At 52.4% G+C, this 15,429-nt stretch overlaps 1 protein-coding gene across 1 annotated transcript in view; it reads left to right on the forward strand.

The window, feature by feature from the left end:
- FAM179A (family with sequence similarity 179, member A) overlaps positions 1–15,429 on the forward strand; it is a 42,300-nt gene that overhangs the window by 23,157 nt on the left and 3,714 nt on the right. Inside the window, exons 14-19 of the mRNA XM_012652441.1 lie at positions 617–775; positions 4,885–5,002; positions 5,412–5,503; positions 7,093–7,285; positions 8,153–8,369; positions 14,274–14,360. Of these exons, the coding sequence (XP_012507895.1) occupies positions 617–775; positions 4,885–5,002; positions 5,412–5,503; positions 7,093–7,285; positions 8,153–8,369; positions 14,274–14,360 (866 nt within the window). The remainder of the gene's footprint in view (positions 1–616; positions 776–4,884; positions 5,003–5,411; positions 5,504–7,092; positions 7,286–8,152; positions 8,370–14,273; positions 14,361–15,429) is intronic.

Below are 15,429 nucleotides of genomic sequence, written 5' to 3' on the forward strand. Positions count from 1 at the left end.
CACTAACTCACCGGTCAATCCCTCCCCTCCTCTGTCTCGATTCAGTTCAGCAGACAAGCATTAAGCTCCCACTGAATGCCAGGCTCCAGCGGGGCACAGGGGGTGCAACAGGGAGGGAGACCTGGCTCTCCCCCACCCAGGGAGCTACAGCCTCATGGGGGGGTCACAGGGGTGCCACCGAACTTCCCGGAGGACAGAGACAGTGCTACCCCAGGGGGACTTCTAATTCTGCCTGTGGGGCTGGGAAGGAAGAGGAGAATCTGATCAGGTAGACTTTTCTAGGTAGAGAGAACATGGCGAAGTGTATTTAGACGAAAGGGAGAATACGCGCTCAGGAAGGCCCTGAGGACGAACACGGTGAGCACGTGGTGTATTTGGGGAATACCGTGTAGCTTCCCGCGGTTGTCATTCCCTGTCCCGTTGTTGTTGTCTCCCTGTTATTAGGAAGCGAGAGCTCTTTCCCCAAAGGTCCCCCTCAGCCCATGCAGGACAGGTTTTGGAGCCCATGGCTGGCCGGCAACATGGGTCACAATGGTAGGTCCTTGCGTGCCAGCCTGGGGACCCCCACACCCCGATCCCAACACTGACTCCTTGGCTGCGATTTATTTCCTTTCAGCCACCGAAACCCCTTAGTCCGGAAATGCACAGCTGAGCACCTCTCAGCCGTGCTGGAGCAGATCGGCGCGGAGAAGCTTCTCTCGGGCTCCAGGGACAGCACAGACACGCTGGTGCACAACCTCGTGAGGCTGGCCCAGGACTCCAACCAGGACACCAGGTAGGGGGGCCGGGGGCCTGGGGCACCCAGCCAGCCCTCGGGGTCCTGGCCCACGCAGCCCAGCTTCCCCGGGCCGTGCAGGGGATGGAAGCTGTGTGCTTTCCTTCCGGCTGCTGTTCCACCTCCTCCAGCACCGCAGCCGAGCCGTTCAGGGAGTGGTCGGTGCTCCCCACCCTCGCTCTCCCGCCGCCCATCCCTCTCTGCCCACTGAGTGCTGCTCTGGTTTCCGTCCCACCCTGGCGCCATCCTCTGTGAGACCGTCCAGTCCTTCTTCCTAGAGCTATTGATGACCACTCTTTTGTTATTGTGGACACCGCAGTGAATAAGAAAAATTAAGCCCCTGTTGACTTGCAGCTTACCTCCTAGTCAAGGGAGAGAGATAATAAACAAATAAATAATTATGATAACTTTAGATACAGATAAGGGATATAAAGAAAAAACCCAAGAAGATGTAATGGAGAATGGGGTGGGGCTACTTTACGTCACGGGTTGTGGGGACTGTTTTAAAGAGTGACATTTGAGCTGAGAACTGAACGCTGGATGGAGCCAGCTCTTTGAGCTCCCGGACAGAGGAGATGGTCCAGGGGTCCCAGGCTGGGAACGACCTTGGCATCCATGGGCAAGGACAGCTGGGTTGGGGCAGGCCCCGGCCACGGAGGGCTTCAGGCCAAGGTCAGGAGTGGGGATTCTGGGTTGTGTGATCAGAGGCCATCAGGGGCTGTTGAGTAGGAAAGTGAGGGGGATTGGAGTGTTTTAAGCAGGAGAGTGATAGGATCTGTCTCCAGAAGCCAGGGCCGGGGCCCAGTTCCTCACACTCCGCAGTTCACAGCGTCACCACCACGTCTGTTTGGATGGGAGTGTGTGTCTAGTCCCTCACTCCCTCTCCGCCCCTGTTGGACCCGGAGCCACACCTGGCACAGCTCTGGACCCACGTCCACACTGCATCAGTGCTGCGTTCCGTTCCAGGCAGAGCACTCACGTGGGGGACCCCACCTGCGGTGTTGCCTGGAGGGGGCAGTGCCTGCTGTTCCTCCTGCCCTGCACCGCTGTGAATAGAGCTGCACGTCACCTCCTTGCACGTGCCCCCGCTGGGGCTGAGAGGGTCTGTCCTTGGGAACATGCCCAGGTGCACCCCTGCCGGGTCAGATGCATGTGCGCACTTGAGTGGCCGGGCATGGCCCAGGGCTCTCCAGCATGCTCCCCGTGTCTGCCTGCCCCCTGCCAGGCCCAGGTGCCCACCTCCTCACAGTCTTGCCAATGGGTGGCAACATTTGCAATTCTAATTTTTTTCGATCTAATGGGTAAAGGTGATAGCTTGTCGTTGTTTCAGAGTGCTTTTTCCCCTGATTACTAATGAGTCTGAGTATTGCTTTATATGCTTCCTAGCCTTCTGATTTTTAAAACAATCTCTCTGGCTGCTGTAGGACTGATCGTGGGAGAGAGAGGCAGGGCTGGAGGAGGGACAGCAGTAGGTGGCAGCCCTGTCGCCCAGGCAGGAGGGGCTGGAGGCTCGCACTGGGGAGTGGTGGATGGCTCTGGGTGTATTCTGAAGGCAGAGCCAACAAGATGACAGTGGTGAGGGTTTCAGAAGGAATTGAAGATGCCTCTTAGGTTTCTTTTAACTGAAGAACTGGGCGAATGATAGTTCCATTTACTGGAATGAGGAATATTGCTGGAGAAGTAGAAGGTTTTGGTTTATTTGCTTGCTTGCTTTTAATTGTTGGTAGAGGGATGGAAATCAAGAGCTACTATTAATATTTCTCCGGATCTAATATCCCTCTCCATTCTGACCTCTGTCTTACATGGATGACATTGGCTATGTTTCCTTTTCCTTCCTGGAACTCTGAGGGTCCCGGTTTCCATGGCTCTGTACTCGCGGGGTTCTCCACATCTCTTTGCGTCCATTCTCCCCCTGCCTGCTGTCTGAATGCACGTGTCTGCCGAGGGGTCTTTCGTCCTCGTCCCCTTCTCCTGGCTCCACTCCAGCCAGCAGCAAACTCTGACACTCCCCAATCTCTCCCTCCAGCCCCAGAGCCTTCTCTGAGCATCAGACCTACATCTCTGACGCCTCCGTGGGACCCACCACCAGATGTCCCACTGTCATCTGCAGTGCAAAGTGTCCCCAAATGAGCTCATTGCCTTCTTTCCAAACCTGCTTCTCTGGCTGTTTCCCCTCAATTGTTAAAAGTCACCATTATTTACCAAGTCAGCCAAGAAGCAAACGGGGGACTCTCCTGCCTCATCGAGTCTAAGAAACATATATTCTCCCCGCATTTTAATATCTTTGAAATTGGCCTGTATCTTACAGTCAGAGGCATCTCACAGTTACTGTTGGCCAGGCAGCAATTATGATGTGGGAGTTTTTGTTTGTTTTGTTTTTAGAGATGGGGTATCACTGTGTTGCCCAGGCTGGAGTGGCTAGTCATGGGCACCATCGTGGTGTACTACAGCCTCGAACTCCTGGGTTCAAGTGATCCTCTTGCCTCAGCCTCCCGAGTAGTTGGGACTGCAGGTGCTTGACACCACACCCAGCTTTTACTATCTGCGTATTTGCAAACTTGGTCATTTTTGCTCATAGTATAAACTTCTTAATTAAATTTTGCATTGTAGGAACTACACTATGAGCCTTTCTTTGCTCGTCAACCTTTTCTTTTCAGAAGTGATTTTGGATGCTCTAAAAGAGAATTATTGATTTTAAATTGCTATTTAAAGTGCATTAGAAATATTTTACTATCATTTGGCATTGAAATGAACAGTTACTGCATATGGGAAAAGGCATGGCAGTATGGCAGTGGACGCCCATTAGATATCAAGCAAACACTGTTGTGGAGGGAATGGCCGAATTCCACATCTTCTTGCAAAGCAGCCACTGAGAACTTCACTTGACCTAAGGAAGGAGAATGCTGATGAGTAACGTTGCCTTCTGTTCCTGAGATAGCACGTGAAGGGGTTACCGTCACACATGGGGCAGTGTCATTGGAGGCAGTAGAAATCACCAGTGTTTTCTTTTTGTTTTTTACTTAGTGGAAAATAAAGTAACAGTGCATTTTACAATTAATGGAATCTTGGGTTGAGTGAAATGTCATTCTGGTGCTTCCTGTTCCACTGCCAACCAGCTACCAAATCTTGCAGTGGCAACTGCCTTGGCAGCTCCTGAATCCAACCAGCCCTTCCTCATCCTCATCTGCTGCCTTATCTCAGGCCTTCGCCACCTCCCACCTGGACTGTTATGGTGGCCTCTTCACAGTCTCCTGGCCCCAGCCTTGTCCCCACTGGTCCATCCTCCACACTGCTGCTAGAGACATCTCGACTAACGTGCAAATCTCATCATTCCTTAGCTCCCCATTGCCTGAGGCTGAAGCCCTGCTCCTTCCTGTCTTCCTACCCAGGGTCCTACCACCTTCTCCAGCCTATCCTCTTCCTGTGTCCAGGCCCTGCCCACTATTCCCAGCCATATCCTGCTGACATGTCAGACTCTCCCGTGGACCCTGAAGCGGCCCTTCCCCTTCCATGTACTCCCTGATCCCACCCGGCTCACGAACTCCTACGCATCTTCTGAGTTCCACCCCAAAGGTCACTTCTACTATGAAGCCCTCCTTGATTTCCTCCCCCCACTGCCACTGTTCGCCAGGTCGAGGTGGTCACTCACTCCTATTCTCTCCCACTGCCCCCTTCCTCAGGCTTCCAAATGTTGCACATGAGAAAAAAGTTCAGTATCTTTTGGTACAGCCATTCAATGGAATAATGTGTAGCCATTAAAAAGGATGTTTATACAGTTCTAAGTGACATGGGAATATGATTAATGACAAAGTGAAGAATCTGGATACAAGTTGTAGATACATCCCGATATCAACTAAACTCTATATGTGTGGAAAAAAGACTGTAGGAAAATACATAAAAATGTAATAGTGATTTTCTCTTGGTAATGGGATTATGGATGTTTATTCTTTTGTGAATCTAATTTTTAACAGGGTAGAGATTACTTTAATAATTAGAAAAAGTATTAAAAACTCTCCTACTTTAATTAGAAAAATTATGTAAAGCTGTAAAGCAAATTTATTATGCGTTTCCGAGGCTGTTTCTTCATCTTGCTCCTTCTCCTGTGGCAGATTTTATGGCCGGAAGATGGTGACTATCTTGATGGCGAATGCCAAGTTCGATGCGTTTCTGAAGCAGTCCCTCCCGTCGCATGACTTGCGGAAGGTCATGGCGGCCATTAAGCAGCGGGTGAGTCGTGGGGCATGAGTGGGTCGTGGTCTTTGGGGGCAGGAGATCAGGGCTGAATTTGGCAGCTCTCTAGTGGGTCAAGGAGTGGGGAGTGGATTCCAGGGGATTTAACTTCATCCACTACTCCCGACAGGTGGGATAAGTGTTATTTCTGTCCCCTGTGCTGATACTTGGTTCTTCCCCTCCCTGCCTATGTTCCTCGAGCCTCCCTGGGTCTCCACACGTTCATCTGTTAAGTGGGGATCTTGATCTCTGCCCCGGCTAACCTTAGGGCTCTGGAAGGCTCAGCTGTGGCCTCCAAAGCTCTTCCAGGTAGAAGGGGTCATTGCTCTTGTTATGTCTACACTGGGTCTGGCAGTTCCCTAGAGGGTCACTCCTTTTGACTCATGTTCTGTGTGTATTTTTCAAGGGAATAGAAGATAATGATAAACTTCCATCTGCCAAAGGCCACAAGGTGACACGGAGTCTGGTGTGTGAGAATGGGCTGCCCAGCAAGGAGGGGTATGACTTGTCTCTCTGGGATCTACACCCAAGACTTCTGACAGAGGCAGCCTGCTTGCCCATGGCCAGGGATGTCTCTGGGGCGGGCGTGTGGATCCGGGGTACAGCTGAGACCTAGTGGGGTCTGCAGTACTAGTAGATGAATTTATAGGATGTGTTCCCCCACCCAGATCTCAGGGAGGCCAAATCCTGGGCTTGGGAGCATCTGCCAGTAGAAGTTGGTTATGTGGTCTTGGCCGAGTGGGTGCACTAGCACCCGTGGGATGTGTCGTTGGTTGGGTTCTCTGTGAGCTTAGCATTTCTCCATTTGCTTAGACCAGCAGACCCCTTAACCACCAGAGTGGCCAGCCTGGGACTAGTTCAGAGGCAGAGCTGGAACAAAGGCAGGTGAGAAGGCATGGGCTGAGAGGCTGGAGGTGGGCTGGGAGCAGTTAGAAACCAAGCAGGAAACCAGTGGTCACTCCTGTGCATGAAACTTAAGCCCTTCTGCAGTGTCCTGGGGAGATCACATCTGAACTCCTTAGCAGGGCACCAAGGAAGCCCCTAGCCCAGCTCCTCAGGGGTAACTTCCTGCACTTTCTCCCACTCCTCTTCTCTTAGCCAGACCAGAGCACCTCACGTCCCCTGCCCTCCATGTCTTCTCTCCCGACTGTGCCAGCCACACCTAGAACATGACTACTCATTCTGCAGAAGTCAGCTCACCTGTCTCCTCCTCCCGGAGGCTCCCTTTGCCTCTCTGTGCCCCCACGTCCTCAGGGTGGTCAGGCTGCCCCTGCTCACACCCTGTCAGCCCAGTTGACTCTTCCATCTCCTATTGGTCTGTGAGCTCCTAAAGCACAGGCCGTGCTCTCATTTCCCTGTTCTCGGCGCCCAGCACAGTTCTTGGCTGTCGGGAGGCAAGAGTGTGGAATGCAGGAATGAGTGATGGAATGAATGATGCTGGGCTCCGCCGGGTGGGACCTGGGTGTAGGGCGTGAGCTCAGCGACCCAGGCTTTGAGCTGGGGGTGGGAGATCGGAGTTTGGCAGGGAGCTGCTCTCATGCTGGCTGGAACAGGCCATGGGGCTAAGACGCGTGTGTGATCCCAACGTAAGAGAATGGGCTTCCTCACGATTCCCCTGTCGCTGGAGGAGCGTGAGCAGAGCCTGGCCAGCCGGGGCTTGGGATGCAGGTGCCAGCAGAAGGGTGGCCATAATGACCTCTGAGATCTTTCCCTGTGCTCAGCTGAAATGTGCACTGGTCATCCTTTCGTGGAAAACCACCCCCTCTCTCCCGCCTCCCTCCTACTCTTCATATATCTTCTGAAAAGTGAGGAAAAAAAAAGGCGGGAGGAGGGGGGCGTGCTGGGGAGGAGAGGCTGGTGGGGTCGTCGGCCATCTTTTTTTTGTGTTGTGAAGAGAGGATTCTTGCGTTGTTCCGGCTGGTGTTGTCTGGTGGTAGCAGGTAGAGGAGAAGCTGGGGGTGACCACGCTGCAGGTGACCTCTTGTCTCTGGTCCACCTGCCTGTGGGAGGGGGCATGGGAGCAGAGGTGTGTTCGTCCCCCAGGGCTCTTCTTCTCTGGGGGTCAGATGCCCGCTCTTTCCACCCAGGCTGAGCTCCAACGGCCCATGGCTGGCGGGGCTGCGCTCCTCCCTGCGGGGTGCGAGGGAGATGGGGGAGCAGCTGCGGGAGCTGACAAGGCTGCTGGAGGCCAAGGACAGCCGGTCTCGGATGGAGGGCGTGGCACGGCTCCTGGAGCACTGCAGAGCTGAGCCTGAGCTCATTACCACCCACCTGGTCCAGGTGAGTGCTCCCGCTCCGTTCTCCTGCCTGTCTCTCCCCTGTGGTGCAACTTCAATTTGGAAAACCCTGAGCAGGGTTGGACATTGTGTCAGACCTCTTAGGGTGCAGCGAGCCTGGTAAGAACTTGCCGGTTGGCCTTTGTGACATGGAGAGGCTACCTGAAAGTGGCTGAGGGAGTGAGGACACCACCTCCTGCTGGCACCATGGAAACGATGTCCTAGGTGTCTAGGTGTCTCTCATCCCTCTAGCAGATTTATGGCGAGGAGGGTGGGAGGTAGAGGACACTGTGGCTGAGGCCTGGGGTTGCTCTGGTTGGGGAGGTGCCTAATGTTTGCGGGAAGAGCATGCAGTTGGACAGGGGGTTAGGAGTGGGTACAAGCCTTTCTCTGCTGAACACTAGGGTGGATGCCTGCTTCCTCCTGGAGCAAGGCTGCAGACAGCCAGTCAGGCAGCGGAACGGAGACACGGGCTCTGAGTCGCAGACCTGGGTTTCCATCCAAGTTCCTTACTGGCTGTGTGACCTCAGGCAAATCATTTAACCTCCTGGAGCTCAGCTGCTGTTGTTTATGGGAAAGTGGGATGGTAACATATGCTTCAGGGGTTGTCGAGCTCATTCAGTGAAAGGGAGAGTGCAGGGTACCTCCGAAGATGCTCTGGATGCCTGGCACAAACTGAGTGCTCCAGGCATGTGAGTCCCTCCCCTCTCACCCACACCCCTTCTGAGGAGGTGGGTGCCCTATCACTGGGCGTGCTCTTTGCAGGTCAGGGATGCAGCTGGCTGGGCAGGGTGAGCTCCAAGGCCCCTGGTCTGCGGGACTCCTGCCTGGCTGGCTTCCCACAGGCTCTTGGTTTCTGTCCCCTCAATAGGTCTTTGATGCTTTCACCCCGAGGCTTCAGGATTCCAACAAGAAAGTGAACCAGTGGGCGCTGGAGTCCCTCGTCAAGATGATCCCGCTCCTCAGAGACAGCTTGCAGCCCATGCTGCTCTCCATCATCATCGCTGTTGCAGACAACCTCAACTCCAAGAGCTCAGGGATTTACGCTGCTACGGCCACTGTGCTGGACGCGATGATCGAGAGCCTGGGTGAGCTTCCTGCCTCGGCCCCAGGGCTCTGGTAGGCAGCCGGCTTCCTAGTCACCGTGTCCACCTTCCTGCTTGGGCATCTGCACAGTGGATGAGGCCCTGGTGGGTTCTTGGGCCAAAGGCTTCACCAGAGGCTGTGTGGGCAGAGGGGGGGCCCAGGGCCTTGTTGGCTGGCAGGCTTTTCCGTGTTGCATCCACCGTGCGTCTAGATGGCTAGAAGTGGAGGTGACATGGTCTGGGGCTGACTCCCTAGGGCCACCCAGCACTGCAGGGGGTGAGTCAGGAGTGCTGGGGAAGGCTTACGTTGGGCTAGGCCTTGGGGTAGGAAGGGTGGAGGGAGGGAGGGAGGAGAGAAGGAAAAAAGGAGGGAGCTATGGAGGTGACATCAGGGAGGGCGAGAGCGTCTCAGTTCCTGGGTGCTCTGCAGTATCACAACTTGCTTCCTGAACGTTCGGTGGAATTTTGGGTGCATCTGCTTCTGTTCTCGCATTCCTTTCATAGACGATAGAAGGTGATATTTGGCGTATCCAGGTGTATCCAGTGTATAGACTGAAGTGCAAGTTCCAAACTCCGTGCGTGTTGAGAAGGTAGCACATGAGTAGACTTACGTGCAGACCAGTAGAGGGATGGAGTTTCACAAACAAGTCTTGCCTCTGTGTGAGGAAGCTTATGGTCTGAAACTGTGCTTGCATTGTCACTGTGTGTCCTGATGAGCACAGAGCAATGTCCTGTCTTTAGCATCTGAGGACCATTCCGTGGTGAGGCTGGAAACACCTCCTGACACACTCACCCCCATGCCCTGGCCTGAGCCCAGCTCCCTGGGGCTGGGATGGCAGCCGTGTCCTTGGCTGGAGCCTCCAGGAAACGTTTCAGTTACAAATCAAAGGCCTGGTCAGGCCCTTCTCTGCCTCGAGTTCATAAATATTGTCAATTTCCACTCTTCATCTCAGAGGGAATTTATGATTTGCAGAGTTTGTTGCTGTAGAGCAAACAATATAAATCCAGCTCTAAATTACGGCTTGTTCTCTGTGCTGCTCTGGGTAAGTGAGATTGCTGTTGCCAATAACCAAGGCTCTTGGTAAATCACCACGGGCCCTGGATTTATTGGGAAAGCTGTGCCAAGCAAGCTAGGCTTTCGCTCTTTGAAGAGGATAAGTACCCTTGTCTGGGGAGAGGGATTTTTAACTCTTCCTCCTCCAGGTGTTTTAGTTCCCATTTTTGCCATTGGGCTAGCCTCCCAGAGCATGCTGGAGCTGTGGGCTACACGGTCTGGTGTCTCACATTGTCACAAGACTCAGGTCCCCTTTATTTGGGGCCCTGCTGTACCCACCTGGGCTGGGCATCTTGGAAGGGGAGGCTGGGGACAGCCTGATTTTGGGATCTGAACTCACCTTGAGGCAGGGTTGCAGCTACCAGGAAGGTGCCTAGAGTTCTCCCTTCCTTCTGGGACAGGGTATCCCTGGACATGGCTGATGATGCCCCTCTGCGCCGCCGGCCAGAGGCTTCAGTGCAGGGAGAATGGAGGCAGGTGTGAGGGGGACTGTCTTCCTCTCTAATCTATAGGTCAGTGCTCAGGCTGGAATGAACAGAGCCCAGTAAATCCCTGGCTAAAGGCTCCTGTGGAGCCCAGGGGGTGAAATTCACTGTCTTGGTTCCAGATATTTTGAGCAGGTGAGGCAATGGCAATCGGGGCCGGATGGCTTTGCCATCAGCCACACCCTCTCGGCCCAACTAGCAACACTGGTTTGGAAAGTGTTCTTGACTATGAAGTGACAAACTGATTTCCACATCTGTGTAGGTCAGGGCCAGAGGTATTTAGGTAACCAACAAGGAGAATTCATACTGCCAGGGAATACCAAGGGTAGAATCGTGCTTTCTCTGGGAATGGGTCTCTTCTGCCTGTAATGGGCTGAGCCCGGCCTGCAGATGCAAGTAACTAGACTTCCTGCTGTCCCAGGGGACTGGGTGGTAGCAGCAGAGACTGGGCAGGTGGGACAGAAGAGAAGGTGCACATGTCTTCCCAAGTCACCCAGCCTGAGCCATCTAGAAACCACCTAGTGGTTTCTTGGGGGATGGTTAGCCCTTGAAGCCTCTCCTGGAAATGGCTTGGATCAGACTTGACCCAATTTCTCTGATGGAAGGAACTTTCTCCCAAGCCTGCTTCTTCATGCCCCACAAGGGCTTCTGGGCTCCAGGCTGGAGATGAACTGTTAAATGCTATGAAATACTTAAATGTGGGAAGTCACATGTTTGTTTCCTGCTAAACGTGGGGGCAAAGGGTTCAAGAATAATGCCAGGCTAAGCCATCTTCTGGCACAAAGTCCAGGTCACACAGCCAGCTTAGGAGGTTGGCCGTCCTGGCAACCTCTTGGAATCCCTGTCAGTTCTGGAATTCAGTGGTAAGGAAGACTCATCCGCCAAGATCATCCCTTCTGGCCCTCTGGACTCCCCTAGGGTGGCTGGGGTTGAGTGGTTCGTGGGTTGACAGAGCAGGTGGGGGTTTCTGCTCATGTCCCCTTCTTGGGGTGGTGAGGAAGGGCACATGTTGGCAGCTGGCTCCCGGACCTCTCCATTTGTCACTGTCTGCCTTGGGGCCTCTCTGGGGTCAAGGCATGAGTGGCATTCTTGCTACTCAGCACTAAGACTTTCTGATTCAGGGAAATTACTCAAGGGATCAAGGAGGTTCCTGAGAAGGCTGGTTGGCTCTGTCTTTGGGCTCTGCTCCTGGGTTAGTCACAGAAGAAACTTCACTAATTAAAATACCAGACTGTTGACAGCTCATCCCCTCGTGGTCACGTCTCTGCATTCAGACTTCTCAGTGCCAAAAGGAGGTCTCTTAATTTAGCCCAGGCCCTGGCCAGGACTGCAGAGAGCAGATAAGCTTGGAACTGGGGGTGGCTTCAGATCAACTTTTGCTATTTTGCTCTCTGACTTTAAATGTATCACCTTATATAAATCATATGACCAACATTATATTGTTAATGGAACTTAAAAACTCATCTGTGGTGTCCCTTCAATATACCACAGCTTAAAAATGTCTCTGTGATCTTCTATGTCTTGTCTGCACGTATACACATTTCCCTGGTTAAAAGTCGTAACGTAAATACAATTTTGATTTTGCTTCTTTCATGTAACACTATCCAGTGTCTCATGCTACCGTACAGTCTTTCTTGTTAACTGAAAAATACAAAGTTCACTTCCACCACTGTAAAAGTCATACTTATTATTGAGAAAATGGGAAACACAAAGCATTTGAAAGGAAAAAAAAACCCCTTATAGTGCCAACTCCTAAAAGAAACCGTTATTAACATTTGGCATTTTTCACTTTAGATTTTTTTCTGTGCATAGTTGTGTGCGTAGTTGTGATCACATTATACATTTGAATTTGCATCCTGCTTTCAAAAAATCAGAGCACGAACATTTACGTGATTATACACGTGAGTCACTTTAACAGCTCTGTCTCGTGGCTGTGTCTGTACCATAGCATGTGTGTTTCTGTGGATCATTCCTGATTTTTTCCCGAGATGAACATACCTGGCGCTGGCAGCGACGGTGCATTTGTCTGCGTGGTGTATCATGGCTTACTGAGTCTTGCACTACACTACCATGTTTTTATGCTTTCTTAAATGCTCTTCTCTGGCTTCCTAGTAGCCTGAGGATGGTGTGGCCTGGTGGCCTCAGGACTTGGTCGAATGGGGCAGGTGCAAGGCCCCTTAGACCCCCACCCCATTGTAGAGAGGGGAGCCTGAGCCCAGGGAGGCCGGGGTCCCTGGCCTGCACCCGGTGGCTGTTTTCTCTCTGTTGCCAGGCCAGTCTTGGCTTCCTCGTGATGAGAAGAGGAGCCTGGGTTAGCCTAGGCCAGCAGAGTGTGGATTTTCAGCTTTTGAAAGTTAGATTCTAGCCTGTTCATTGGTCTGTCCACCGTGAAGGTTGCTGGGCTTTCAGAGCATTTTAGGGTAATAATGATAACGGTAACAACAATAACTGATGCTTACGTAGTAATTCTACGCCCGAGGCACTACCCTAAGCATATGTTAGCTCATTGAACTCTCACAGCAACTCTGTGAGAAAGGTATTAGTATGATCCTTATTTTATAGATGGGAAAATTGAGGTATAGAGTAGTGGCTTGTCCAATGTTCTACAGTAAAATGCGGAAGAGGCAGAATTCAAACCCAGGCCATCTGCACCCAGAGCCCCACCCTTAACCACTATGCTTTAGTGTCTCTCATTGAACCTGGGTGTGACCTGAAAGGTGAGCCTCCACCGTAGACAGGGGAAAGACAGGCCAGCTGCTTGGGCACAGTGCTCTGGGGTTTAAAAACCAGCTCGGACCAACTGTGTCTCTGTTTTGATATTGCCCTGTATTCCGCAAGCATCTATCCAGCACCTGCTGTGTGCTGTGCACAGCGGGAGGAGGTCTAGGCCAGGTGTTTGCTGGGTCTGCATCTTGCAGTAGTCCACAAGTTCACTTTCTGGCTCTGGGGGCCATATCAGGGGCCAGGAGTGGGGAGCCCAGCTATGTACAGAGACTGTCCCAGACTGAGCATTGTGGGCTGTGACCAAGGGGGAAGGAGTCCTTGTCTGCAAATGTGAGCTCATGGTGAATGATGGTGGTAGGACAAATAGAAATACCTGGAAACACTAACACGGGGATGTTGGTATGAAAACCTATCCTTACACAATTACAACTTCACCAAGACACGCTGAGACCACATCTTGCTAACTGTAATATTCTAGAAGCTGGCAATGCTTTTATCTCCTAGGACAAATTATTTCAAGGACTCTTGCCTTGTGGATGGAGCTTTTGCAAACAGCAGAGATGTGCATGTGTACGTTTCCGCCCCGTAGCCCTCCCAGGCCTCAGGAGGGAAGCAGGAATGAGCTCTCAGCTACATTCGTTGCCCGATGAGAAAGACAAAGCGTTGAGTGCACGTCTGTGGGGATGCAGGGGCACTGAGTGCCGAAGGAACCTGGAAAATGTGGGACTGTCTGGAAAGACTTCCTCAGGCAGGGCTCTAAGCTCTGTCCCCTGCAAAGAGAAGCCTGGCCTTGAGACGGTCAGCTCCTGGGCCCCAGGACGCACTTGCTGGGGCTGCTGTGCTAATAATGCCCACACGGGCCTCCCACCCTCACCTCCCTGACAGGTGCGGGCAAGCCCCACAGCCACATCCTGAAAAATGAGTTTTGTTTCCTGCCCCACCTCCCACTGAATTACGCCGTGACTGCCGTGGTTGCAAAGTGTTGGGAGCTGGGTGTGAAGGTGCCTCCTTGTGAGAGAGGCCAGAGAGCCTCTTCGTCTTGCACATCCCACCCCATTTGCTTGTGATTTCACCATCCCACCCCATTTGCTTGTGATTTCACCGTCAGTGCCTCCTCTAATAAACGCCCGTACCTTTTTAGTTCTCTTTCAAGATACAAATGGGCAGGTCTCGGTGCCCAGTGCTTCACCCCCGGGGTGTGGCTGGGAAGCCCAGGAGTGGCACCCTGGGTTGGGTGTGGCTGGAGGGCTGGTGGAGTTTGGTGGGGGGTGCTAGGGCAATTTTAAAAATGGTTAAAAATCCCTCTTTCCCCCAAACCTCTGAAAGGTGAATTGGGGCATATATATGGAGGAGAAACGTTGCTATCTCTGCAAGCACTGGGCCGGGGGGCTCGGGCTACCTGGACCCAGGCGGTGAGCTTGGATAGAAATGACTAAGAGCTAATTCGTGCTTCTTCAACCCCCAGATTCCCTCCTCTGACCCTCCCAGAGCCAGCCAGGCGCTTCTGCTCCTGAGGGGATGACCAACCACCCTGGGCTCCTGGGACACGGGACTGACAGCGCTAAAATGGGGAAAGTCCTGGGCTGGCCGGGACAGTTGGTCACTCTGGCTCCAGACCCCTGACATTCCCCCCGTCTCTTTCAGACAACCTGTGCCTCCTGCAAGCATTTGCCGGGCGGGTGCGCTTCCTGAGTGGCCGGGCGGTGCTGGATGTCACAGAACGCCTGCCAGGTGAGCCCCTAGCCCTGCCCCTAACCCCCGCCCGGGGGGTGGGGGGTCTCTGTTCTCTCCTGGCCTGTGGTTGAACTGTCCACTCACTTATCTTAGACCTGAAATAATCCCCTGGGATCATTTAAAAATTTTAATAATCTGCTTGTTTTAGTGGCAATCTCTACATTGCCAGAAGGCCATCTTTGCTTTTGATCAAAATGAGGCAGGTTGGTACAGAACCAAAATAGTTTTAAGGAAACTATTACAGGTTGAGTGTCCTTAATTTGAAAATCTGAAATTCTCCAAAATCTGAAACTTTTTTTTTTTTTTTTTTGAGACTGAGTCTCACTGTGTCAGCCTAGCTCACTGCAACCTCAAACTCCTGGGCTCAAGTGATCCTCCTGCCTCAGCCTCCTAAGTAGCTGGGACTACTACCACTCCTGGCTAATAGTTTCTGTTTTTGGTAGAGATGCGGTCTCGCTCTTGCTCAGGCTGGTCTCAAACTTCTGAGCTCAAGTGATCTAGCCGCCTTGGCCTACCAGAGTGTTAGGATTACAGATGTGAGCCACTGCGCCCGGCCTCAAATACTGTCAACATGACGTTCAAAGAAAATGCTCACTGAAGGATTTTGGATTAGGGATGCTGAACCGGTTAAGTATAATCTAATGCAAACATTCCAAAATCCAAAAGAATCCCTGAAATCTGAAATACTTCTGGTCCCAGGCATTTCAGAGAAGGGACACTCAACCTGCATGTATTTCTTCTTTGCAAACAGGGCTTCCTCTATCTTATAGGGAACCTTCATGTGAATCAGAAAAAACCTCCCCTTCTAGATAGACCCTGCCTAGTGGGTGCATGTCTTGGTCAGGTCACAGCACAGTCATGAGAATTAGAAAAAGTTGCACCTTCTTTGGCACGTGCAGCCTGGCATACAGAGCATGGGCTGGACTTCAACCCCATTTGACCCCTCGACAGGCATTGGGACTATTTCACAGGGAGGTGGGGCCGTGGCCTGCTTGGCTTCGTTTAAGCTTCAGCTGAGGAGAGGTTGCTACAATCCTATTTCTGCTCTGAGTCTGCAGGATAAGTC

Source organism: Propithecus coquereli, unplaced genomic scaffold (assembly GCF_000956105.1).
Source record: "Propithecus coquereli isolate 6110/MARCELLA unplaced genomic scaffold, Pcoq_1.0 Scaffold39, whole genome shotgun sequence".
NCBI classification, from domain to species: domain Eukaryota; kingdom Metazoa; phylum Chordata; class Mammalia; order Primates; family Indriidae; genus Propithecus; species Propithecus coquereli.